General features: G+C 50.7%; 2 protein-coding genes across 3 annotated transcripts; one reads left to right on the top strand and one right to left on the bottom strand.

Annotated features, from left to right (window-relative positions):
- Positions 1-14616: 14616 nt before the first annotated feature.
- Positions 14617-19791, bottom strand: kcnj19a (potassium inwardly rectifying channel subfamily J member 19a). Of its 2 annotated transcripts, XM_037257075.1 has the most exons (4): positions 19577-19791; positions 18832-19510; positions 16317-16533; positions 14617-15454 (listed from the first exon to the last, which is right to left on the bottom strand). In XM_037257075.1, exons 1-4 carry the CDS (start codon positions 19597-19599, stop codon positions 14838-14840), a joined length of 1536 nt encoding a protein of 511 aa, XP_037112970.1. In that variant the 5' UTR covers positions 19600-19791; the 3' UTR covers positions 14617-14837. The 2 variants fall into 2 exon arrangements, with proteins under 2 accessions (XP_037112970.1, XP_037112971.1); XM_037257076.1 differs by having other exon boundaries at positions 18832-19790.
- A 1620-nt stretch (positions 19792-21411) lies between these two features.
- On the top strand, positions 21412-26428 carry znf281a (zinc finger protein 281a). Its single transcript, XM_037256975.1, is given in 8 exon segments — positions 21412-21481; positions 22975-23362; positions 23762-23863; positions 23988-24105; positions 24245-24328; positions 24404-24522; positions 24596-24893; positions 24896-26428. Coding segments are annotated over 7 exon segments (1908 nt in total). The 5' UTR covers positions 21412-21481; positions 22975-23014; the 3' UTR covers positions 25735-26428.
- Positions 26429-27270: the final 842 nt, after the last annotated feature.

The following is a 27270-nucleotide window of genomic DNA, read 5'->3' as shown; positions in this document are numbered from 1 at the left end:
ACAATTTCTGTCTTGCATTGCAATTGCAGTGATGGGCCGCTCGATTACAGACATGGATGGATGGCTGGCTGGCTGCAGAAAGCACCTCTGTTAAGGTACCCCTTTTTATCTTTCACAGTTTTTACACTGGAGTTGTCATCTAGTGAGGGAGAGAGAGAGAGCGTGATGGAAAGGGCAGAGGCCATCGAGATGTCATTTGCTGAGTGCTGCGCAGGCAGGCGGCTGTCAGTGCAACATGAAAGAGCGCCTGGACTTTGGTCACTCAAAGATGTTTCAACGTTTTAGTCTCCCAAATGAGTTGGAGCATGCTGTAATATGCATGCCGGGCCACGAGTTGGCGATGTCGCTTTAACTTGCAGCGTGTGCTTAAAATGTGCCTTATATCTAAAGTACTGCATCCGTGTTTGAGCAGGGAATTCTATATATTCATCTGGAGCGTGATGATGATGATGATGATGATGATGATGATGATGATGATGATGTGTGTATGTGTGTGTGTGTGTGTGCGCGCCTGTTTAATCTGGAACGGCCCAATGTCCTTGAGACGGGCTCTCGTCCAAATAATTGTGCCGCCGCTTTATTCTCTTGGCTTCAGATCCTCTTCCATCCCTCGGTCTTTGCGCGGAAGACAATACTGGTCTTTTGTCATCTTCCTCAGAGATTAGGGGAAGCTGCCGTACGGGTGTGTGCTCGTACTACAATCTTCTTCTTCGTGCTTCTACGGTTATCATGGTTGAGGTTTGATATCCATTTGGAGTTTGTGTAAAGCTTTCAAAACAGGGTTAGCCTTAAGCTTTTAAATTAGGATCACAAACCTGGATTAGGATTTTATTTTTGGAGTCATATTTTTCTAAACTCACTTTTCCTCCCCACACTTTGAGTGAAATGAGTACAAGCAGGATTAGCAGCAGCAGCAGTAGGCTCCCTCTCTTTTATCTCCACATCGCCGCCACATCGTCTTTCCTTTCCTCTCGGATTCTCGCTCTAATCTCTGATATCGACGGATCTGACGGCGGAAAGTTGCAGCTCGCGCTTTTCTCACGCTCGTCCAATCACGGCCAATGAAGCGAGTTCATCTCCTGGCCGTGCGCTCCGCATGTAAATTCTCAGCGATTTTTTTAGATCATAGATAAATAGACAATTGACAGGTGAGGAGTAGATAGGGTTGTTAACAATACTCTTTACTTGGGTGTGTCCAGTTTTGAAATTGAGTTTCACTCTTTTGGGATCTCCAGAAAGATCTTGCCCCGCCGTCACACCTAAAAAGCCCATCAATCATAGCTTCAGAATTGCTTTGCCTTCCAACATGTGACAATACACGTTCTGTCACAGTTGCGCAGAATCCCCGCAGAGATGCGCTGTAAATTAGCATCTTGTCGCTTGTTGGTATGCAGCTCATAAATCACGTCGAGAATCGCCCTGGATCAACGTACGTCTGCGGAAGTCACAGCACGCTGTCAGAAAATGGCACGACGGGCTCGCTAATTGACACTCGCTGTTAATTACAGATGAAATGCTAATTTAGCACTTAGCGGAAAAGCATGACTCGACAGAATCCCGACAAGGACCATCGCTTATGGCGAAAATCACCCCCACCGCCCACCTTTGGATTTCATGTTGTAACCAACGTTTAGTGCGGGGGGGGGGGGGGGGGGCTGTGTGTTTTCCCATGCTCCTCGCCCACTATCGCTGTGGAGTGGCGGAGAGTTCAAACAAAACAGCGCTCCACTGGGCCCGGGCCATGCGATGCCCACGCTTTGTTCCCCGCAAACTGTCAGCACATACATAGTGCGTGTGGACGACATCTGGCAAAGCCAACAGGTAGAAAGAAGAAGCCATTTGCATTTCTATTGCTCAGATCAATCGCGTCCAATGATAACTGGATGGAAAATGGAAGCGTATCCACGCCTCACCTTTCAAAGCTAATAAGCCGGCAAGCACTGCAACATGCTGCTGCTGCTGCTGCCACCACATGCATGGCCTTCCTTGTCGTTGGCGGCGTGATGGATGGGACAAGCGTTGCGGGCGGGCAAGCGCTAATAGGAAGTTGCGCCCGTGTTATTTTGCATCCTTCCTTGTCACCTCGATTGAGAGCATTCTGCAGGCTATGTTGTGCGATAGAAACAATCAAACCGTGTGAAGAAATTCATCACGTTAGCATGTCAAGTGGCTGTGCGGGGGAACGATGGAGTGACCACCTTCGCTCTACAGGGAATCTCGTTCCCGGCATGTGAGAAGACACACCAGCGGGAAGAAGTAGATGAGAAAAAAATGATATGGATGACATCCACTTTAATTACATGATGATGATGATGATGGAACAGACTCCCTCCCTCCCTCCCATGTGCGTTATCATTTGAAATAACACATCTGAGCTGACACACTATAGTAAATGTAGCTGGCAATCATTCACGCGGACCTCAAGTCAATATGAACGTCTTCTTGATTCATTTCCATGACTTAGCGCTCGTTAGAATTATTTTGAAGCTTGTACTGGCGTTCTTGGCATTGAGGATAATGGATGTTGTGCACTATGTAATCAGTCTAGTACGGCGCGCCTGCGTGCCTTTCTGAGTTTGCCAATGAGGATCCATTCAGAAGACCCTGGAGGAAGAACAGATGAAATGGGTGTGACCTTGGATGCGCTGCAGCGGCGGCTGAATGTAATCTTCACATGATTCATCACGATTCATCGAGCAGCATCGTTGCTTCTAAGCGCTCACATTGTTCTTTGTGCTTCTTGCAACTGGATTGAATTGTGCTTACCGTGAAATGGTTCTATTTAGTCTCATTTTATGTGAGCGAATCACCCAGTTCAGTTATTTTCATCTTTGGCTGATCAAGTTATCCAAAGGGTTTTTGGATATAGGCGCTTCACCCACGTGACTGACGTGACCCGCACCTGAGCATGTTCTCCTAGTCTCTCTCATCTCCATCCGTCTTTTGTTTTGTTTTGTTTTGTGTGCTTGTTGGCATGAAGCCCGCAAGCATCCAGCAGTCCACATGAGCGCCATCCATCACCTTTCTTTGTGTGTGGAAAGCCTGGAGCAACTCCTCTTCTTCCTCTTTCTCTTCCTCTACTTTCAGCGTGAGCAAAGTGAGATGTGATTTCCGTGGCAGCTTTTTCCTAGAAGCCTTACGTGACCATCGGAGCATCCAAGCGTGAGAGCGCAGCGGCTCAGGTGTGTACGGGAGCTTTGCTTTTGTCCCCCCGAATGAATGTGGTGTTGCTTACGCGGCGCTTCCTACGGGACGCTTAGCTGAGCGCCAGCTGAGCCCCAAACCTCCAGGGAGGCGCACAGCAGCGGCGTCTCTGGGGTTCGGCAGCTTCCGTGACATCCCGGCCGTTGAACCCGTTTGAACTGGATCGCTAACAAAAACAGCAACACCGATAGCCACGCAAACGAAAAGCACCACTTGCAAACTACACTTCCCTCCCCCAAAGTTTTCTTACAAATTCCCAGGATTAAGTGCAGGACACGGGTAAGAATGTGAACGTTGCCTTTGTGAAAAGTAGCAGAAGAGCTAATTGGGCTCAAACTGGAGCCAAATATTTGGAAGAGAAAAAGAGGCCTTTTCCTATTAGCATTTTTGACACGGCCGCTTGATCCGCGCCTGGGGCAAACGGGCGGCTCGGGCCGGGCCCGGCTGGCCAGCTGGTTGGGCAGCTAAACTAGGAAAAGAGCCAAACGGGGAAGGGGTCGAAAGGTTTCTGAGAGCGCCCGGAGACAGCCGGTACGACAGGAACCCGTGTGAAAATAGCAGCTCCTCGCAATCCAGACGGCGGCGCTTGGCTCATCCTGTCGGTGGTGAGTCAGCTGTCTGAAAATGTTCTGCTTCCGTTTTTCCTGATCTCCAGAGTTCTCTCTCAAGGTTTTCTCTGGCCGTGCGCAATCCCCGTGCTTGCATCATTAAAGCGGCTAAGTGGAGACACCTCGGGCTACTACCGTAGGAACATCTCACTCGCTCGCTCGCTCGCGCCTTTTGTGTTCTCATACCTTTGCCGCTGAGAGGAGTCCAAAAATCCGTTCCGTTCCAGCCCCGACAAATTTTAGAAGAGAGAATTAGCGCAGAGGACGGACGGACGGACGGACGGACGGACGAAAGGCATCTGTGTCTGCCAGTCATCTCACTGTCACTACCGGTTGAAGCTCAGAGCTTTTATTTTGGCCAGCGGTCCTACTTATGCAATCGGCAAATGACTGACCGTTAGGTGCGCTTGCGGCATTTAATATGATCCAAAACAAGCGTCACACTATCTGTATGTTGATCCTGCCATAAATGACACAAGTTAGGTGAAGCAAGTAAGCACATTTGGGTGTCTGGTTGTCGTTCTTAGCCGTCACCAACTGTGTGATGCGCTTGAAGGTCACCGTGTTTTTTTTCTTTTCGCCCATTGATGCCGCAATGTTCCACGAGACATCCCGCTGTGACTTCACTCTGAATCAATGTTGGCATCAAAGCTAAAAGGTCAAGGGGGGTGGCCTCGATGGTGTTGGGAGTCAACCAGAAGGTCCCTTTAGCCCTACTTGCTCACCTTCCGTCTCACATCCTTCATGCTCTTTATCAGCCTGTCAGTGTGAGCAGATGCTCACTTTTCTCCCGCTGATTTGGCGTGCCACGCTGATTTAGCTCGCCGCTTCGGCCGGCCAACCGGCTTGTCATCAGCACCTTGTTATTAAAAAAAGACTCCTCGCCCGAAGTGGCCTTCTTCTCTTTTAGTTCTCCAGTGAGAGAAGTGATGAGTGATTGATCAAACGCCTGTCTCATAACATCTCGGGCCATCAGGGTGCACCCTGGATTGGTCTGAATATTGACCTCGTTTGTCCTAATTGCTGTTTTGTTCAGTTTGGAACCGACATACGTACATACATACATACACGCTTGTGTCTCGGTGAAGTTTCATTAGCGGCTGTGGGGTGGGAAGCGGGACGGCCGCTTTGGTATCATCTGATGGGGGCGCGCTCACGTGCCGGAAAGCCGGAAAGCCGGGCGAGCAGCGACGGGCCTGGCTCGCCTTACTGCCGTGTGAGGCTTTTTGAGCGGGATTTCAAAAAGACAAAGGCGGCGGGGCGGGCGCCACTGGTATCAGCGGTTACCTTTCTTTTTTTTCTTTCTTTCTTTCTTTCTTTCTTTCTTTTCTTTCTTAGTCAAGCCCAGCTGCTCCCTCCCGCCAGTTGCCAGGGAACAGATACAGACAGAACGCTGCCTCTTATCTTGTCACGCGCCTAATTTCCTGCCGACCACCTCTCCCTTGTGGCTCCCTAACCCGTGACGATGGAGATGAAAGGCGCCTGGAGTAGGGGGGCAGTGGGGGATGCCGCCACTGGAGAGCTTTGTAATGAGTGTACAAACAAACGCACGCACGCACCCGTATGGACCCCCTGGTTGCCGGGGACGACGCCACCCCCGCCCGCCTCCTCGCCCCCGTTGAACAAACCACCTTCCTTAACGTCAAACCTCTTATAAAGCTCATCACAATGCTCTTTTCCAGTACAGCTAACACACTGAGCAAATGGAGGCAAAATATGCCCCCAAAAAACGAGCCGATCGAACATCTGCACTGAGAATGTTCCGAATGTTCATTTCCGTGTCATCTGCTCAGATTCTTTGGAAGGTCAACTGGTTCCGCTTGGCGTGATGGTTAGCATCCTAGCATGTTGCCATTTAAGGCTTAACAGGAAGATTTCTCTTGACTAGAAAACGTGAATTTTCAATGTTGCGCTTCTTTAGATGCAGCACCTGTTCTCCATTTTGCTTTGCTCAATCATTAGCTCGTTAGCATGTAGCACTAGCCTCCTCCCGCAATCAGCCACACACGCTCGCTCGTTGTACTTCACCACGTACGTGTCATTGTCCTCGTGGTGATTACGAAGAGCCGCTTAGCATATTTACATGGCAGGAGAAGAGGCGCTTTGAAGTGGCGTCATCGCTCTTGTGTTGTCGGGCCTGGACGACGGACGCTCTCTCTCGCCTGATGAAGATGTGCCACACCGGCAATTCAATTAGTCAAAAGCGGCCAACTGTGATTACATGTCAAAGATCAATGGTCTTTTGCTGCAGAGCTTCCTCAGTCTGTGTATTGGTGACTAATGTCGTACTATCTTTTCTGCATTTAGCAGCTCGCTGCCGATGCACGCATGCATGCATTTAGTCAAGTCGAGTGGGTCCCATCCATGGAAGGAAGGAAGGAAGGAAGGAAGGAAGGAAGGAAGGAAGGAAGGAAGGAAGGAAGGAAGGGAGGAAGGAAGGAAGGAAGGAAGGAAGGAAGGAAGGAAGGAAGGAAGGAAGGAAGGAAGGGAGGGAGGGAGGGAGGGCCGGAGGGAGGGATCCAGCCAGCCAGCCAAGCCAAGCCAAGCAGATGCTGACGAATCATGTCCCTACTTTTATGCTAATAACGACGCGCTTGTGCTGGAAATGTTGAATAGTGGCCATTTTTATTTCCAGTCTTGGTTTCACTTACTGTTTTGAATGGTAAACAAAAGGCAAAGAAAAAGTGCACTCCAAATTGACATTGTCATAGCAAGAAAACAAAATGTTAGCTTCATTCCATTTCCATGAAAATGACCCCGGTTGCACTCACGGTGGCCTCACACGTCACGGAACATTCCTCGCCACCGTCGTCTCCCGGAAAGTTCCGTTGACGTGTCGAGCGCCATGGTGTCCTCCCGATAACGCCGCACGCTAATCATCTATCTGTCAGCGACGTGTTGGCACCTTCACCCGCTCGTGTCAAAACATCCTCCGATTCATTCACACCCCGTCCGTATCTGTGTGTCCCATTTGCGCAGCCGCACCACCAAATGACGTGAAAATTCCACCGCTTGTTTTGTCCGGGATTGCATGGCAAAGAAACGTGGCTGCCCATGTATTTTGGAGCGCACGCGGCACGCCGAGGTGCGCCATCTTCCTGTGCTGTCTCACTTCATGTGTTTAATCTTGTCCCCTCACCTCTATTTATCTGCAGCGCTTATGATAAATGAGCGCCAATGGTGCAGGCGGGCGGCCGGGCGGGCGGGCGGGCGGGCCACACTTTTTTTCCAAGAGGTTTTACCGCTCGGGGGTGACCGTGTCGATAAAATCTAAAAAGTGAGTTTGTGCCGCTTGCACGCACGCACGCACGTGGGCATACGAGGCAAGACTGCATACTTTGCGTACTTGAGTGGCTGAGCGCTAAGCAGCTCATCACGTCCACTAGCGTCACTGAAGGTGATGAAAGTGCTTGTTAATTGAAGCCTCCAATTGTCCCTGTTGACTATAATGTTCTTATATGTGTGATAGTGGAAGAAAAAAAAGAACTAACTACCTATGGTGATAATGTAAGGACAACACTAATTGCGTTCATTAAGCGTTCTCTCCTTACAAAATCATCTGCTGCAACATGAATACAAGCTCTTGTTATTTCAAGAAGCCATCAATTAGCAAGTAGCAACCGCTCTTTACAGCAAGCCCTCCAACATAATGCTATGGCGTCAATTCTATTGTAATTGGTTTGATTACCGATAGATAGGGTGCACAGCCCCCAACCGCCCCCCCTAACCCTATGCCCCCCCCGCCACCGCCCAATTAAACACACTTGCACGCTCACACATTGGGTTGAGAGGTGAGGCCTGCATACGCGGACGTCTCTGAGAGCTGCCTGGAGAGAAGCAGATCAGGAGATATGACGCCATATTGAATAGTAAATATTGCATTTCAAAATGATCAAAAGCCTCAAATCTTGATTTGAAAGCCAAGGCCGTACTTGAAAGCCGAGCAATTGACGACGACTCCAAAAGCTACGCCGGGGCACTCAAGCTAGCCATGCTAGCGAGCCGCGTAACGGCATCAGGCAGGCAAAGGACGAAGGAGCACGTGGCGCCACCGCGCCCAAGGCTGCAAACGTGCCTTTTAATACCCGGTGCGCCACAGCGCAAATGTCAAAATGCTAATGGCAACATTTATCCAAGACCAAGAGGTGGGGCTGTGCAAACGGCGCAAGATGCCGAAGGTCACCGCGGGGCCCGTTCATTCCTCTGTTGAGCAAATGCTGATCATCCCAAACGTCCAGCCTGCAGCGCAAGGACTTCCTTCCACAGAGAGAGAGAGAGAGAGAGAGAGAGAGAGAGAGAGAGAGAGAGAGAGAGAGAGAGAGAGAGAGAGAGAGAGACGCACGCGCCTAACGTCGCTGTTGTGGCTTTGGCTGGGATAAGTAAGTGCCGTTTGGTCTTGGCGCTTCTTATCGCTGAGCACACGCAGGGACCGACCAAATTGAGGCTGGCTGGAGTTGAAGAAGAAAACTTTACATTTACAACACAGAAGCCCATTTGGAGAAATAAACCTATAGCGTATTGTGTGCATATGCTGTACGTGTGGAGGACTAGTCCATCTGCTGAGGCTTTTAATGCTGCATCTTTTTCCACCAAGCAAGCAAAGCAAGCCCGATGACTTTGTGCAAGCAGTTCATCTTTGCAAAGCAAAAGAGCAGAGATGTTTCCGCGGCAGCCCGACAATCAAGGCTGGAGGGAGGGCGGTGCCTTGTAATCCCAGGCGTGCGTGCGTGCGTGCGTGCGTGCGTGCGTGCGTGCAACTCGCATCCACTCGGGCCCTCCTCCGCCCAGATGAGCTTTGGCTAGCTAGGCCAACTGTTCTAGTCTTGTTGAATTTGTTCTAGCCTTGTTGCCAGACATCAACATCCCGAGGCCTCAACTTTTCTTTCCTCCTCGGTGGCTTTAAGAACATTTTTGAGGTCACGCGCCAGTGTTTTCCTTGAATTGACGACTCGCCGGCAAATTGAAGCTTTTGGATTGAGTTACGGTAGGCTGAAAATGAAAATGGATTTTTGCGCCTGGTGGCCGACGTCTGCGGGCGGCGCTAAAATATTTGCCCTTCTTGGGTTTGGTGGGGGCCTCAGCTGCTGTTTACGCACGGCTCCGATTTGAATATTAATCCTCGGAGGAGGGCGACCTTTCCGGCTCGCTCGGCCCGGAGGCGAGCGTGGCGGGCGGATGGGACACGAGGCCGGGATGCTGTCCGGCGTCCGTTGACCTTTTTTTAGTTTCTAATTTAAGCGAGATGTGCCGACACATGGAGGAGGCAGGAGCTAATCTGCATCATCCTACGTTATTGGGGATGGCTTGTGCGTCCCAATGAAGGCCCTACTTGAGCTACTTCTAAACATAAAGCCTCATTTGGAGCACGTCATCCAAAGCCTATCTTAACATTTGGAAGGCCTTCTTTAAAAGCGTAAGCCTTGCTCCAAAGGCTAAACATCATTTGAATCTTTCATTTAAAACTCGAAGCATGTTTTCAAATTGAAAGCCAACAACTTGAAACACAATTGCTGTCTTTGAAGCCCAAAGTCGGTCTCGAAAAAGAGACCCGAAATGGAGTTCTTTCTCCTGGAAAGGAACCCGTTTGGTAACAGGAGTCTTCAAAAGGTTGAAGGACAGCAGACAAAGAGGTCTCAGATGTCGTCCTTGGCCAAACAGAGCAATTATACATGAAAGGAATTTTGGCCGCCATCTTAAAAGTCTCAATGAATGAGAACCAGCCGCACCGGCCAGTGCGACATGAAAGGAATAATATGGCTGGCCGTAGCAAGCCAAGCCATTGCCGGCGGAAGACACTCGTCATCGGACACGACCTCATTAAAAGTCAGACCGCGGGCAATCGAGCAGCCGCACGCAGACTTCCCGTGATTTCGTTGTACATGTGACAATGACAAAGATCTATTCTATGTTACCCCAAATATGAAAACATATAAGGACAAAGAACAACGACCACGTCGTTCACGAAGCAATGGGGGGAAAAAACCAAACAATTCATTGACCGAGGAGGAGGCAGATGATAAAAAGCAGGGGCCCTCGGACACAGCCCTGGGGCGCGCCTGAAGTCACTGATGGGTGAGAAAGACTAGCTGGATAAATACAACCACACATGTTTAGAGAACTAACATGTTCACTTTAGCCAAGGCTTTTTTGTCATCTAATAATGATCATAAAAGATAATGACCATCATCAATTATAAAATGAATATAACTTAAGCAACTAAAGTAGAACATGATCAAGTTTAGAAAATCTAAAACAACAAAAATAGAAAAATGTGTACAGTTGCGATTTTCTTTCTTTCTTCTTCTTTTTTTTAGAGTGTAAAATGGTCAGTGCACAGAATTCCCTGGGAGCTTCCGCCTCATTCCGTTGCCAGAATGAGGCCTTTCTCGCTCTGTCACGTGGGCTAAAAGGACCCGCTGCGCTTTGACGAGCATCACCGGTCAGTCGCCTTCTATTCTTTTTGGGTTAGGGTTTTTCTTCCTGCCAAGAAGCGCTGTCGTCACACCGTCGTCGTGGCACGCCAAGGGACCCCGGGTGCCAGACCCCCCGTGAGAAATGTTCCTTCTTTTTCCAATTGGCAGCTGCCACTGAAGTGTGGGGGAAGCAAATGGAAAAACAGCAGAGCGTCTCATCCCGAGACCCGCGCCATCAAATAACAAAAACAAGGTGGCCAGATTTTGGTCCTATTTTATACACAAAAAGACAACTTCGTGTCTTGGCCATCTCACAATCATAAAGAAGAAAAGGGCGGCCGCTGCGGCCTCCCCGCCGTGATTGTCTTTTCAGAGGATATTATTTCATCAGAGCTAAATTGCATTTGTAGTCGTAGCTGAGGACCACGGAATGAAAATGATCAGCCCTCTCCCCCTCCTGTGGCCATAGAAGCAAAGCTCCGTGTTTAATGTGAGGCCAATTTGCCGACGCTGGCTGCTGCTGCTGCTGCTGCTGCTGCTGCTGCTGCTGCTGCTGCTGCTGCTGACGACGACGGAGGGATAATTAAGAAAGCGGCAAACCATCCGTCCGTTATGTTTGCATTGTTATTGCTTTGGGGCCTCCGGTGGGTGCCACTCCACGCCACGCCACGCCACGCCAGCCACAGGTAGGAGCCAGCGCAGCCAGACTGGCTCCGGGGCATTCACATTGAGCGCTTGGATTGCCCACATTTGAGTGGCTCCATCTGTTGACGGCAGCAACCTGTTCTCCTCACAATTTAGCTAGAGAAGATAGAATCCATACTTTGCTGGGAGATGAGACTGCTGGTGTCACACGTTCCCTCTGCTCTATTGGCTTTTTTGTTCCCGTCAATGGCACACAAAGTTTTGGACGCTCGACTGGAGCCGTGTCACGAGCCATCTGTCAGCCACTTTCCATTTCAAAACATAGCCTTATGTTTTCTCCACCAATGGTTCTCTCTCTTAATTCCATATCAACTAAAAATTGGATAAAGGGGGGGTCGCAATTTGTCCGAGACATTTTCCAGGGATGTCGAAGCAACGCGCATCCGTCCCACCGTTGCAATGTTAATGGAGCGATTAAGCCTTTGCTTAAATTGTCAGAAGGGAAACACGGCGGCGGCGGCGGCGGCAGCTCGTGCGTTAATGTTAACGTTTGCTCCGGATGTGCCGGCACAAACACTAATTATTGATGAATAACTATGACGGCCATCGACTCGGCTAATTGTCGTGTGGCGTGTTGCCTGTCTGTGAAAAGAAGCCAAAAAAAAAAAGATCCGGGAGGCAAACAAGCGGCGATGAATCTCAATGTGGGAATTATCTGACGGAACGGCGGAACTGGGCTAACGTTGGAGTTTTGGTGTGCTTAACATAAGCGCTTCTCCGATAGGGCCGTCCGTATCGGCGACTGGGTAGTTCTGGGTAGACTGTAGACTGGCTAGACGTAGTTCTCGCATCAAGCGGCGACAGCAGGAAGCCGGCAGGCGGCCGAGAAAAAGCGATAAAAAAAAGCCCGCCCAGTGTGCCCTTCCTGTTCCCGCTAAAATCATCACAGCGTCACCCAATCATCCATCACTTCTTCCCAGGAAGCAAGCGTATCAGACGTCAAGTGGAAAGGAATGGGCAGCCATTTGCTCCAAAAAGTGATCATCTTTGGCCAATGAGAAAAGATGATCACTTTGTTGCGTTCACTTTGCTTATGTGTGCGGCGGGCGTTTGAGTGAGAACAAAAGAGCTTGTACTCAATGGAAAGTAATTCATTAGGCGCGTGGGCTGGGTGGGGACACAGTTGCGGCGTGAGCTGGCTATGCGCATTAATTATACTTTGACACCTACAAATGAGGCCGCCACTTTTTTTCATGACAAACACTTCATTATTTGTTAACAGACATATTTATTTATTTGGACGCATGCATGCATGTATTATTGATGAAGTACAATGACAGATGGACCTGAGGGAGGGACGTGTCTATTACATGGGAGGCCTTTCATTGGACAAAGACAATTTTAGAATCATACTCAACAATTGTTGCCAGTACAATAGCTGCTAAGTGCTGCCTTCAATTTGGGAAAGACAGTTCAACCAAAACATAGTAATTGTGCCTAACCAAAGTATGCTAACTTCATGAATGCTAACATAGACAGGCTAGCATCAATGTTACAGAAGAGGAATGGGCTACTCGGGCAACATGGGAGCGTTTTTTTTTTTTTTGCAGTCGTCGTCGCCGCCGCCGCCGCGTGTGTTTGACAAGTACAATTTCGCAGCAGAGATAGCACCAGACCAGCTATTTGTCCAGCTTGGGAAAAAGCACGCAATGTGCTAACGTGACCGTTGGGACGGGGGAGCATAAGCAGAAAGACAAATGAGATGGACATTGTCCAACAGTAAGAAAAGAGCTTTTTAAATGGACAAAAGCAGCATGGTGGCACGGCAGTACAATCAAGCGTGTTTGCAGGGTGCTGTCACTTATGATTGTTATTATTGTTGTAAGTAGCATTATGATCAACATGACCATGGCGACAGTCGTTTCTCGAGCCTGTCATTGTTTCTCCCACCAAGGGCACCCACATCAAAGTGTGGAATAGCTTTTTGAGGCTGGAGGAATTGCTGCAAATCCTCTCCTAGCTCATTGGCAAATTCACCCCTTTCACTGTATGTAATGTGGCCTCTTTCTCAGGCAGGCGGGCAGCCTCGCAGGCAGGCGGGCAGCCTCGCAGGCAGGCAGGCAGCCTCGCAGGCAGGCAGGCAGCCTCGCAGGCAGGCAGGCAGGCAGCCTCGCAGGCAGCCTCGCAGGCAGGCAGCCACGCAGGCAGCCACGCAGGCAGCCACGCAGGCAGCCACGCAGGCAGCCACGCAGGCAGGCAGCCACGCAGGCAGGCAGCCTCGCAGGCAGGCAGCCACGGAGGCAGCTACGCAAGCAGCCACGCAGGCAGGCAGCCACGCAGGCAGCCACGCAGGCAGCCACGCAGGCAGGCAGCCACGCAGGCAGCCACGCAGGCGTTGGCATGAATGAAAATTGGATACCTGAAAGCCCCTGGCTGCCTTTTGCAGCGGGCGGCCGCAGATGTTCTCCACGCCTGGCCTTTGATCGCTTGGAATGTTCACGTTGGGCGAGTCCCATTTGCGGGTTGCCGCGGTGTGAATAATTCACACAAAGGCGCGACCTGCCGGAGGTGTCGGCACGATGAAGGGAGGTCTCCGTCCCGTGTATCGATTCCCTGTGAGGCCAAACTTCCATCAGAAGCTATTGATCCCCCCCCCCCCCCCCCCCAGCTACCTTGATTCTTGAGAGCGGTCGTAGATGCTCATATCTGCTTTTCTCCCAATACGTGGCTGCCGGCATTGCTCTCACTGGCAAGATATATCGGTATGTCGCTGCGATTGCTGCAAAACAATGCCTTACGAATCCAATCCGACTCCAATTTCGACTCTCGTGTTGTGAATTTCTGCGGTTGGCGCGGCAATGCTCACATTTGATTGATGGCAGACGCCTGTTTGGTTTTGTTTTTCCTTTCATTGAGGCCCACTTCCTTTAGCCACCCAGAGGCGGCCCAATTAGCCAAGCAAGCAAGCAAGCAAGCAAGCAAGCAAGCAAGCAAGCAAGCAAGCACGCACGCACGCACGCACGCACGCACGCACGCACGCACGCACGCACTCACTCACTCACTCACTCACTCACTCACTCACTCACTCACTCACTCACTCACTCACTCACTCACTCACTCACTCACTCACTCACTCACTCACTCACTCACTCACGCACGCACGCATTCACTCACTCACTCAGTGTGGCATGTGTGCGACTCAGACGCGCATCAAAACAAATGTGTATGAATGAGACATACGTATATACACGTCAAAACAAAGAAATGGAGGTGTTGATAAGAAACAAGCAGTCATTGGATTCAAGTGTCCACTGGATGAAGTATAGCGGGCATCAGGATCATTTTAGAAAAGCACAGCTTATCTAGTATTTTCTCTTCTTCGTCCCTTTAACAGCTGTTTGCCAATGGTTTTGTAATGAGCGATGGGAGCGACGCAAGCTTGCCTTCCTCCAAGTGGGCCGTTCCAGGCAAACGCTCCCAGAGCATTGATCGCTGCTTGCCTTTGGTTGTTGGATGTTTGTTGTTAACGTCATCCTCATTGAGAGTGAACGAGAGATATCAACGCTCCCTCGGGGTTGCATTACGTTCTTTTATGACATGATATGTATATTTGTTGTATTACATGATGTCAACTCTCCGTTATTCCATTTGAACTAATCGCATCTGTAGCTTTTTTGCCCCGTGTAAAATACGTCTCGGTTCAGGAAGGCTTGGGAAACATTGGCTTGATGACTGACTGACGCAAGAAGGGTGATTATGATTTATTCATGAATAAAACTAAGATTTGTGTACATGCAGCACGGTCGCTCCATTTGTTACGCGACATTCAGGTGGAATGTCGTCAGTTGAGGCTCCTATGGCACTGAGCGGTTTGGTGAATCATTGCCGATGTTGCCTTTACGTCAGAGTTGCTCAGGGTTCATTCAACATCTGGGATATATACACATATTCCCCCCCCCCCCAAACTTCAGCGGTTCATCTTGCGCAGCTTGGCAGGCAGGTTGTCTTGGGGCCTCCCGCCGGCCGACAAAAGGGGGCTGCGCGCGTGCGGCTGGGTCGGGCACAAGGTGCTCATCGGGCTGTGCTGGCACAGGTCCCCGGCGGACTGGGACACGGCTTCCGATCCCGCCTCCAGCGAGCGGTCGGGCCCGGGAGAGGATCCGAGGCGCTGGAGCTTGAGCGGCAGGTCCCCGGTGCTGCAGGCCTTCTCGGAGCGCTGCGAGCTCAGCATCAACACCTTCCTCTGGAGGTCCTCCTTTCCGGACGAGCTGATCCGCTGCAACTTGCTGGGCAGCCGAGCCCCGGCGGTCGCCGCCGCCGCGCTGATGCAGTCCACGGAGAAAAGGCGGTCGCGTCGGGCCCCTCGGCTCTCGGCCGGCGCCGGCGTGGACGCGGGCGACGGCAAGGAATTCTTCTCCTCGTGCTCTTTGACGCTATACGGCGGCGTGGGGACCTCGAAGGTGCTGTGGAACTGCGAGTAGTCCACCCGGAAGAAGCCCTCCTCCAGGGACATGACGGGCAGGAAGCGATGTCCCCACAGGACCTCGTCCTCTGTGTATGAGGTGCGCGCCTGGCACGTCATGCCTGCAACCAAAACAATGTTGTAGTGCAGCATGAAGAGAGTCGAGTGTTATTGCAAAAGTGTTCAAATCCTCCTTTGGACAGCGTAATGCGTCTAAAGTTGAGGCTGTGGATAAAGCCTTCCAGTTGAGGGATAGCGAGCGATAAACTTGCAGTGGCACGCTGCTTTAATGGCACTATCATCACAACGCAGACCCCGTCCGTGGCCACAGCGCCCGCCCAAAGCCTGCCTAAGCCCAATGCCCAAAGCCTGCCCAAGCCCGCCCAAAGCCTGCCCAAGCCCGCCGGCCGGCCTGCCCAACGCCCCCCCCCCCCCGCCCGCCTCTATACATCCAACGCCCCCGCTCTTTTGAAATGTGCTAAGCCTATTGAGCTGGCCGCTGTGTCCTCTAGCAGCGGGTTATAAGTGAGTGTTGTCTGGGGAAGAGAATAGAAAGGAGGGATTTATTTGGAGCACACCGCGGGGAAAAGAGTCTTGCGGTAAATACGCCGGCCTTCGGTGGACAAATTGCCCACTGACAGCATTCGGGGAAGAAAAAAGTGGCAGTAAGCTCATTTTAGTTGACGCCACTGCCGCCGTTTTGGTGATCAAGAGAGTCGAGCGTATTTGGAGCTTTGAGTATGATCTTTTACTATATATCTATTATGATTGCTATCGTATCCTTATTTGAACATGATCTCCCCCCAAAACTCCGATGCGGTCATTCCGCTTTTCAGTTGACGGCTTGCCACATTTGTCACGGTGTCACACGGCATGGCACAGGAATAAAAAAAGCCGCCCAATTTGATCCGTTTGCATGCGATTTCAAAGTGGCTCTATCTGCGCTGACTGATTAATATGTCAGGTCACTGGGTGGTGGCTCACCGGTGGTCTCCACGATGCCCTCCAGGATGACCACGATTTCAAACTGCTCGCCGGTGAGCGAGCGCTGGGACAGGTCGAAGAAGGGGCTCTTGGGGTTGATCTCGTGGCAGATGGTCAGCGGCGAGACCAGGAAGAGTTGGTCGGCCCCTGTGCCGAAGCCCACGTCCAGCTCGCACTGGTCCAGGGGCAGGAACTCGCCCTCGGGGGTCTGGCGAGACTGAATGACGGATGAACCGAAACAAAAAGCAAAGCTAATTGCTTCTTTGTATATTGAGCAAATTGCACATGGTGGTTATTCACACAGCGACCCGAGCACAAATATGATCATTATTACTGCGATCCCATTTTTTTTTTCCCCTTCTAGAGATGAACCATAATGGCCAGCGCTAGAAAGAAACGAGACTCGGACTAATCCACAGTGGAAAAAGGGCCACTCGCTCTTTGACGCATCCTAAATATGGAACATTTAATGCAATCCCATGGCTCCTGTTATTCATGCTAACGCCTTTGTGCATCATAGAGAAAGCTAGATGATGTCTGCTCAATGCACCTGTCCTGTCCTGTCATGGAAGCATGCAGGTCTTTTTCTTGCAGGTTTGCACGTCATCCCGCCAAGTGAGCCCTCGTTGGCCTGCAGCCTCTCCCCCCCCCCTCCTCTGCAATTGAATATGAATGAGGGGTGCCGCAGGGTTCCACGCACGCACGCACGCACGCACGTCACTTGTGAGCTACTTAGCGGCGAGTCGGTGGAGGCGCCTTAGCTCCTTTTTGTCTCTGTCACATTGACAAAATGGATTTACGGAGTGGACGTCTGTCCACAGGCCAGGCGGGCGGGCAGGCAGGCTCCTTCCAAGTGTGCCCATTTTCCTGCCTGTATTTTATTCCCGGCGTTTCTTCTGGCCTGCATTCATAATTGCATCCCTCTTGTTCAGAATCCATTGCAATACCTCAAACAAATGTGAGAAATGTGAACTTTTGCACCATTGCGTCATTTTGGCGGGCGGGCCTTTCACTGAGAGTGACGGTCTGTCTCATCTTCCACCTCCTCCTTTTGGTCTCATCTTCCACCTCCTTCCTCATTCCTGTTGACAGCTGTCAGCCGCCAATTATCCACCACCACGCCAACAACTTCCTGTCCAAAGAGCCGCTATTGTTTCACGCTAAACAGATGGCGGAGGAATAAGGAAGGCTGCTCCGCCACAGAAGGGCCCTTTCTTTGGCTTTCAAAATAGGACGTACGAATTGTCTCCAAAAGTCAAAAGAGTGGCCCGTGAGTCAAGAGCCGCCACCTTGCCCAATAGAAAGAAGCAAGTGGGGAAAAGAAGAAGCAACTGGCCGACGACCTGCTGGCCTGCCTGCTGGCCTGCCTGCTGGCCTTTTCGCTCCCTCGCCAAATTGAAATGAATATGACAACAAGTGGAAATCATCCACAAAGGCAAGACACTTGATGTCATTGGCAAACCTTTGGCTGCTTTTTCCCGACCTGAAATCTCTTCCCTTGATGCTTTATGCTTGCCAATGTGGAAAGAAAGAAAAAGTCCAAGTCCTCCTCCTCATTCACGCATCATTAAGCCTCCAGTATGGAGAAAAGAGAAGCAGCTCTCAGCTAATGCTGTTTGTCTTTTTTTTTTTTTTTTTACAGCCCCTTTTTGCACGCTGAATGCGGAAAGGAAGTCAATTATGATAATTAAAAGAGCAGCCGCTCGGTCAATCCTTTTTGCTCTCTTGTTCCGCTGCAGGTTTTAGGTTGCTCCCCCAACAAAACACACAGTAGATTAAAAAAAAAAAGATTTACGACATCAACGTTATAAATGGTCATCTTCCAGAGATGATGAAAGATTCCAGGGGTAAAATTGGATTATGGCCGTTTTGAGCAGAGGCGGCCGTCGTCCGAGATGTTGAAAGCAAAAGCTTCCGTGCGAGTGAGTCCCAAGGTGCCATAAATCCAATTTGATGTTTTGCACTGGCTCCCTCCCGGGAGAGCTTTATTTGACTCACTGGGCTACTCGTGTCTCTTGGAAGGCCAAGTGTGCTCCTGCTTTCACACCTACCTGACATGCACGGCACGGCACGGTGGAGTCAGCCTCTTATCTCACACCTGCTGGCCGGTTGATAGCAGATAAGGCCATGCAGCCAGCGTGTGAGCTGTTTGCTTCCACCTAAAAAGCTGAGCGTCTGCTGCGCAATGACACCTGCTCGCTCGCTCGCTCGCTCGCATCAGTCCACGTGGCCTGAGCGTAATGCTCGTAGGCCAACGAGGAAATTCAATAGCTGCCGCCTCCATCCCATTTGAGCCACCATATTTTTGCTTTTATAAATTCCCTGCCAAAGGCTTAATCAGGCTCCAATTAAGCTTCTGCAATGTTGAGACTTTTGCCAATGCATATCAAGATAACTTTGTGACTTTTGTCAAAGAAACAAACGGACGTAGCATTCGTGCAGAATTTGGAGAGAACTTTTGTCTCATTTTGGAGGTGGAATTTCAAATGGGAGTTACTTTGTCCATCTCACTCACCTTGATGAGCTTGCATCGGATCTGCGCCGATACCATGTGGCTGTTGCGCAGGTTGCCCACGCGGAACATGAGGCACAGCCGGCCGTCCCGCTGCGAGACCACGGCGTCCTGGCTGAACATGAGCGTCTCGGCGCGTTTCTTGGGCTGCGACATCTTGATGAACATGCAGCCGATGAGGAAGGCGTCCACGATGGAGCCCAGCAGCGACTGGAAGAGGAAGAGGATGATGCCCTCGGGACACTTTTCGGTGATGTAGCGGTAGCCGTAGCCGATGGTGGCCTCCGTCTCGATGAAGAAGAGGAAGGCGGACGGGAAGTTGTACACGTTGGCCACGCACGGCGTGTAGGACGCGTCACGGCCAGCGTGCTGCTGCTGCTCCTCCTGCAGGTCGCCGCGGATGAAGGCGATCACCCACCACATGGACGCCATCACCAGCCAGGCCACCGTGTAGGTGAGGATGAAGATGAGAAGGTTCCAGCGCCACTTGAGGTCCACCAAGGTGGTGAAAAGGTCCGACAGGTAACGGCTGGTCTCTCCGCCCAGGTTGCCGTGCTGCACGTTGCAGCGGCCGTTCTTCTCCACAAAGCGCTGCCTCTTTTTCTTGGCCGCCGGAACCGAAAAGCCGCCGCCGCCCCCAGCCCGGTTGGTGTTGACCACCTGGTAGTCCTCGCCGAATTTCCTGCGAAGTGCCGCCATCTCAGCGCGATACAAAGTAAGCGACTACTCCATCGTTTTCCCCGGTTACCTGCGGCGCGTAAAAGGCGCCATGGTCACCACCCTTTACGCACGGGGAGTGCTTGCGCTTAGTCCACCGGTCGAAGCTTGCCTTTCCATCTGAGGAAGAGGAAGAGGAGGAGGGTGGATGAGGAGGTGTGCCTGCCTGCCTGCCTGCCTGCGTGCGTGCGTGCAAGAGGGCGAGAGAAAGGAGAGCAGGAGAGTTACGCGTGACCACGTGTGTCAGCAATAGTCCCTCCTATTGCTTCATTTGCCCGATTTGATCAGTATGCGAGTTGGAGCCACTAATTCCCGTTTTGGTACATAACTCGTGGCCTTTTCCAATGGGCTTATACGTAGTATAGTGTTAGGATAGCACTCCCGCGTTTTAGAAAGCTAGTGGCCGATTGCGCCATCTAGAGGCAGATTGACCAAAGTGCAGCTACATTCCTCAGCGATACGTACCTTTTTCCCTCATAGTGATCAACCTTCTATTTGCGAGTGTAATTCGTTCCGTGACGAAAGCTCGTAACTAATCACTCATGAATAATATGAGCCACATTTGTTTTTTTACCGACTAAATAATAACAAAACACCAGAACAAAAATAGAATGCAAAGAAATACCGATTTAGATCCTGTGCGTCGGGACAAGTTGAATGTCATGACAACAGCTGTCTACTCTTTTCTTTCCTGGCTTCGTCCAAACTTTCTGGCCCAACAAGAGGGAACTGTGATCTTTGAGGGAGGATTAGAGCAATGGTAACGCCATCTGTTACGCGGCTCACTTTTCTTTATTTTGGGAACATCCGCCGCATGCTTTGTTCGTTAGATTCATGGCGAGCAGGCGGAAGAAACAAAGAGGTTCTGAATTATGAATCAGTGATGTACAAGCGTCTTCGTCATCCGATACGCTCATGAGGGCGCCGGCCGGCCGGCCGGCCGGCCCGCACGTTCCTGCCTTTGTTTGCTTCACCTTGGAGAAGGTGTGCGTGCACGCAGCAGGCTCTTCTCTACTCGTCACGTTCTTGCCCTTTGTCAGTGCACAGAGACAGCGCGAGACAATGTGGAAATCATCTGTGTTGACTTTTTTCAATGTATTCTGACATTAAAGGCAACAAAAGTCTTGGTCACTCGCATTGTGATTTTTGGAGTTTTTCTGCGACTGTGGGTGGTATATTGCCGTAAGCTTATTTTTTGAGATGTCTTCATTCCCACTGAGGAGGGCTCAGTGTTCAGGATTTGCTCTTCTACTTTTAACCTCCTACACTCTCCCATGCACTTGCCAGTCCATGCTCTAAAATGACTACATTTCCACTATTAGATTCAAGAGTTTTTTATTCGCCATGTTTGAGCGTGCCAAACAAGGAATTTGACTTCGGTAAATCACACCCTCTGTTCAACTATTAATCTGTAGTCAACAACTATCAGACTTGGACGACACTGATTTCCATCTGTTGTTACACATTTAGAACTAATAAAGCCATTTCAATGCAAAACTACATTCTGGCCCATAATCGTGACAGTCAAATGTTTGGAGCGCGTGTGCAGGCGGGCGGGCGCGCCTGCGTGCGTGCGTGCGTGCGAGCACGGACAAGACCCACAATGCCCCGCGCGCAGCCAAGATGGAAGAACCCGGGAGCAGCGAGAGAACAATGTTTTGCCTCTAGATTTGGGGGAGAAACGGAACGCCGACGACGCCGATCCGAGGAGCGGCTTGTAGTGGTCAGGCGCCGGTAAGAGACGCCGGCTGGGGTAAGAAAAGAAAAGGAAAAAAGTCCGGTTCGAAGCGGCTCCGTCTCGGAAAGTTGAAACTTCTCGTGCGGGACAGACAACAAAAGCTGCCCTAGCCCGCCCGCCCGCCGTCTGACCGACCGACCGCCCGCCGGCCGGCCCGCCCGCCGTCTGACCCGCCGTCTCCCAGTCACCCACCGCTAGGTTAGCATTGCTAAGCTAATGGCACGGAGCATCATATTGTTCGCTCGGGACTTTTATTGTGGGTCATGCCCGTGGTCGCTGCGCCCTCCACCCAACGCGTGCGCTCGCTCGCTCGCTCGCTCGCTCCGGTGTCCGGTGAAACGGAATCACCAGCTCTCGCCAAATCAGTAAATATGAATGAAAAATTCCATTTTTTGATTTGAAAAGTAGTAGTTGCTCTTTCGTCCTTGGTTATTTGATCGCAAGCGTCCCTCCTCTACGATCTTCAAATTCAACACTCCGGGTAACTTTTGGATCAAGTTGTAGCGCCTGGCCACAGATCCAAGCCAGGACATTGCACGTTTTGTCAGATTTCTGAAGGCTTTGCTGTTTGCGCGCTGTGGTGAGGCTGATGGGCGCTGTTGAAAATGCGTGCGTGCATTTATTATTGTCCCGCATCACAAAGAACAAGACGACGACGGACGGACGGACGGACGGACGGACGGACGGAGGGCCCCCGCGAGATGGTTAGCATCATTCTTAGCCTTCTTGCCTCTACAGAGCAGCGAGATTAAACCAAGACTAAAGCACCGCACTCCATTTCATTGCAATTGTGAGTCATAAATGCGAGTACTGGGTCTGTCATTGCTAATGAGCTATGAATGGGATCAGTAGTGTTTTGCAAACTATGGCTTCGGGGCGCCAATTTGGATCCCAAGTTTAAGATTTCTACAGATGCTGTGTAAGAGTTTGAGCAAGTCGTTTTTTGGGCAGTGCACTTTCCTGTGCATATTTACTCTAATTGTAGCTTTAGCGTGACTTAGTGATGAGAGACGATGGCACGTTTAGACTTGCATTCAAATTGGGATGACATCGTTGCAGTAGGAATTGATCACCATTGTTAAACAAGGGCCCATTTGTGATTGTTATGTCAAAATGGATCAAAAGCAAACGATGCCCTAAACCTGTTTGAGCACCCGTGGTTTACAACATAGGAGACTTAAAGGTTTCAATGAATGTGCACAATGAAGGAGTTTCTCTTTTTCAATTCCCCATCATTTGTATTTGGACACCATCATTAGCAAGCAGTTTGTCGCACCATTTGATGTGTGTATTCCGTGTGATCATTGGCATATAATCCTCATGCAAATAGGATGACTGGATCAGACATGGGCCCTTGGACAGATTAACGTTGTATGGGAAGCGGGGAATGAATGGCGTGTCTCGTCCTGTCTCGTCCCGTCCCATCCCGCCAGACAGGAAGCGCTTGCATTTGTCCCCGTGCCAGAACGCAGCCCTTTTGTTGACCCACAAATTGAATCCATCCAGTTGAAGCCTCTTTTGCGTCAAATTGCAGCGTTTATCCCACCTTTGCCTTTGTTTGTTTCATACATCCGTTCTATGTTCAAAACCCAGCAACACCTACTTTTCATTTGAAAGCCTAGTTTTCAATTTGAAAAAGGGGTTTGCCTGCCTCAGTCAAGTTTCATGTTGTAACGCCTTTCTCCTGGCAGGATGAGACGGAACTGCACGCCGTAGATTTGCCCAGCCAGCATGAGCATCATTCGAGACAAGTTAGGCAACGACTTGCTGCGCCCCAACGGCGGCGTGGTGGATGCCAACTTTGGGGCGGGCATGATCATGTTCAGCCACCTGCCGCCCGTGACCAGCTTCACCCGGCTGCATTCCGTGGGGCCGCAGGAGATGATCCTGAAGAAGGAGCGGGACTCGCCCGACTACAGCGGCGGCGGCGGGTTGCCGGGAGCGGGCGACTACGTCCACGCCATCAAGCAAGAGAAAGTGAGCGAACACGACTACCGCCTGCCGCTCTACCCGGCGGGGCTGCTGGAGGTCGCCGTCGGTCACCACAACCTGCTCGTGCACGACGTCAACGCGGCTGACGTGAGTAAAGTCGGTTGCGTTACCTTTACAAATGCCTGCCAGCTATTCTTCACTTTTGGAGCCAGCTCTGCATGCAAAATAGAAGGAAGGAGGGCCGTAGTTTTTTCTTTCACCCTACCTACCTCCCTCCCTCCCTCCCTGGGGCCGGGCCACAGCTGTCTTGTGGGCGCTCAGACATCTTTTGTGCCGGTTCAAACGCTTGTGACAATGTCGGCAGCCTCCCGAGGTTAAGCCAACGTGACCTGCGCTAATACTATCTGGAGCGAGCCAAAACAAAGATGTGTATACTTGTACAGATGTTTTTCTTGGTTTACGGCAACTTACCATCGTAGTCAGAGAGCCAATTGGATGGCCGGCCTTGTCGACAAACGCACGCGTCCTCCTTTGTCATGCCGGCAGCTGCCGAGTCCGTTGGGAAAGGAGCCCGTCGGGAGGAAAGGTCGCAGGTCAAACGCTGACGGACAAGAGGGCCGCTCGAGGAAGAAGCGGCGCGAGGCAAAGGTTGGACACGCTTGATTTTCAAGTTGATCAAATCAATTGTGACGCCTTGCTATTGAGGCCACTTGTGGTAGACGCCGGCCGCCGAGTCTTTGTAACCCTTTGTCCACTCCAACGTCGCATGTAGCCGTTGCCGGATGGGGGGGGCGGCGTGTCGCCGGGCAGTAAACCTCACATCTGCGAGCACTGCGGCGCTGCCTTCAGGAGTTCCTATCATTTGCGCAGACACGTCCTCATTCACACGGGTAACGCCGACGCACGCCGCTGATATTTTGCCCGTGAGCCCAGAAGGCCGACTGACGTTGTCTGCCTGCCTGTCTGTCTGTCTGTGTCTGTCTGTCTGTGTCTGTCTGTCCGTCCGTCCGTCCGTCCATCCCCTTTTAGGTGAGCGGCCGTTCCGATGCAGCCAGTGTAACATGAGTTTCATCCAGAAGTACCTCCTGCAGCGACATGAGAAGATCCACAGCGGTGAGTCACGGCACGGCACGATTGATTCCTTTTGTAAGCTGGACTTTCCACCTCATTGTGGGATGATGATGTCAGGAGAGAAGCCCTTCAGCTGCGACCAGTGCAACATGCGCTTCATCCAGAAGTACCACATGGAGAGACATAAGCGCACGCACAGCGGCGAGAAGCCCTACAGATGTGACAATTGCCAACAGGTGGCACATTTTCACTTCGAGCAAGCCAATCCATTCTTTGTTTTCTTTTTGAACATTTCTTTGTCCGCTTCAGTTTTTTTCCAGGACCGATCGACTGCTGAAGCACAAGCGCACGTGCGGAGATGCCTTGAGGAAAGTGCCGGATCCCAGCGTGCTGGACTTGGCTCGCGTGGACACGGTCAGCTACGGAATCACTCAGGGAAGCGGCCAGAAAAAAAAGCAGGTCCAAAATGCCGCCGAGGGAGGCGGCCGAAAGACGAAGAAGCAGGGGAGGACGCGGCTTGAGAGTGCTACTCACATTGTCAACGGAGCCTACGGCGTCCACCCATAACCGTTGGAGAATCAAAGCGAGCCGGGTCCCAGCGTGCAACACCCACGGGCCGCGCCCCCAAGATGGCCTTCAAGAAGGCCCATCGGAAAAGCGGGAAAGTGGATTCCGTGGAGGCCCGGCGACCGATCTCATGCAGACAAACGGAAAAGACGGGGCAACTACGACGACGCGTGCAGTTCCTGAAAAGCGCCGTACCTCCAAACGTCACGTCGTCAACAGCGAGTACGACATGCTGTCCCCGCACCCCGCGCTCTTCAGATGACGGACGCCGACTAGGCATGGACAAGTCCTGCATTCCCGACGAGGTTCTGCAGAGCCTGCTGGAGCAGTACACCAACAAACCCGACGCCTCGCAGCAGCAGCACCACCACCACGACATCCATTTCGATCTGGGCGAGCCGCACGTGGAAGCGCTCCAGCCGGCCCCGGACGCCGGCGACAAGGGCGTGGTGACAAACGAGTATTCGCGCTTCCTTCTGCAGGCTTTGGAGCGCAGCAACCACAGCGCCGGCTTCCCCCCTTACGGAACTTTCCTCTACTCGGAGTGCGGCTTTGGGCCGTCCTCGCCTCAGTCCGCCTTCCACCTCCTGGACCAGCACCACCAGCTCACCCCCTCGCAGGAGCTAAACGCCTCTGCCAGCAAGAGCGCAACGGTAGGCGCGTTCCCGCCGCCGCTGCCGCCCTCCTCCTCCAAAGCCAGCCCCTACCAGATAGAAAACTTTGCGCAGGCTTTCGGATCGCAATTCAAGTCAGAAGAACCGATAAGGACGCCCGTGTCCGACTTCTCAGGGTACAGCGGCTTGTTGGCCGACGTGGGCGAGCCGCCGAGCCCCGCCGTCGCCGCCGTCTCCAAAGCGCCGAGCAGCCAAAGCTTCAGATGAGACCACAAAGGTCAAAGTTAGTTTTGGACTGATTGTGATGCCACTGCTCGTTCCACACCGTTAATTTCCTTGATATTGATTTTCCTTTTTATTTATGAATTACAACCGTTTCAGAAAGTGTCGTATTCTTTTTGCGATGATACTAATATTGTGATATTTTCCACCAGTTAGCTGAAATAGCTAGTGTGTAGCGATAAAATAATAGCCCAGGATTGGTCATGCAAAAAAAAAGAACTACTCAGGAAACAAGAAGTTGCTGACATGATGAATGAGTGTGAACACTGAAAACACTTTCTCCTTGGCAATATAGAGATTATGCAGTCTTTTCTTGACCATGCTTGTGTATATGATCTATCAATATATATTTATAAGAATATATATATATATTATGATACAGATTTAATCACGGTGGCCATCAAGGAAGAACAAGGGTCGTTTAGGGCAAAAACGTCATTGGAATAAAAAGAAAAAAAAAACGTTTGTTGACCAGTAGGGGTTGCTAGTGGACAGCAATAGGAAAAGCGCTTCACTTTTTTTTTTTCTCTCTTCAACGTTTCCCTCGCTCGCTCGCGCGCTCGCTCGCTCTCCCTCCCCTTCTTTCCTTTTCATTTGCCATGTGTGTGCAAACTGCAAAGCTGTCTAATAAGGGCCACAACAAAATGGTAATGAGAGCCAAGATGTGATTTGGATTGAGCGGAGTGAATGCCAAATAAATTCCCAGCTTGTAGTGACAATGAGCATTTTAATACTTGCTCGAAATGTGCCATAGATTTTTCTTGAAATTTCATCTCCATAAAGTGTTCACGCCCTTGTTATATATATATATATCCCCTCCTCTTATTCATGTACAACATTATAGTTGTGAAAGAAGGACGTTTTCAACCAAATTGTGGTTTTATTCTTGTATAGTAGTTATCCCTTCAACATTTGGGCTTCTTCTTGACTTTTTTCATACTTTCCTGGCAGACTTTGGTGTACGGATTTGACACGATGAGTTGTGGCCCCTCATCCTCAACATTTCTTGCAAGGAATCCATTGAGCACTTTGATCCATTTTGCATAGGTCAACTTTTTCTCTTTAGAGCCCTTACCCTGTCTGTGTGTGTGTGTGTGTGTGTGTGGGGGGGGGGGGGGTCCTCCATGTGGTGGTCCCATCGTCCCTAACATTGTGTTAGTTAGCCATTTGCTCTGCTGATTATTGGTGTTTGTGAATGAGTCATTCAATTGAGTGACAAAATGTTAGCTTAGTCAGATAAGATAATTAATTGCCTTGTTTAGTACATATTAGGTGTCATTTGTAAATGTATTATGCTTGTTTTTTTTCATTATTATTGTAAAATGTCTTCCATGATTGATATCTGCTGAAAATTTGCCTCATATACCTCATATGGATATCAAAATATATACATGAGATGCGGGGATAGCACATCTCACGTTTACAACCCTTTATTTTAATACTACATATTAAAAATATTTTCTGAGTTTATTTTACAACCGCCCAAATGTCATAGCTGTGTTTTTTCTATATTTAAGGTTT

The sequence above is a fragment of the Syngnathus acus genome, chromosome 8, assembly GCF_901709675.1.
Source record: "Syngnathus acus chromosome 8, fSynAcu1.2, whole genome shotgun sequence".
Classification (NCBI taxonomy): Eukaryota; Metazoa; Chordata; class Actinopteri; order Syngnathiformes; family Syngnathidae; genus Syngnathus; species Syngnathus acus.
This window is presented reverse-complemented; position numbering and strand designations above follow the sequence as displayed.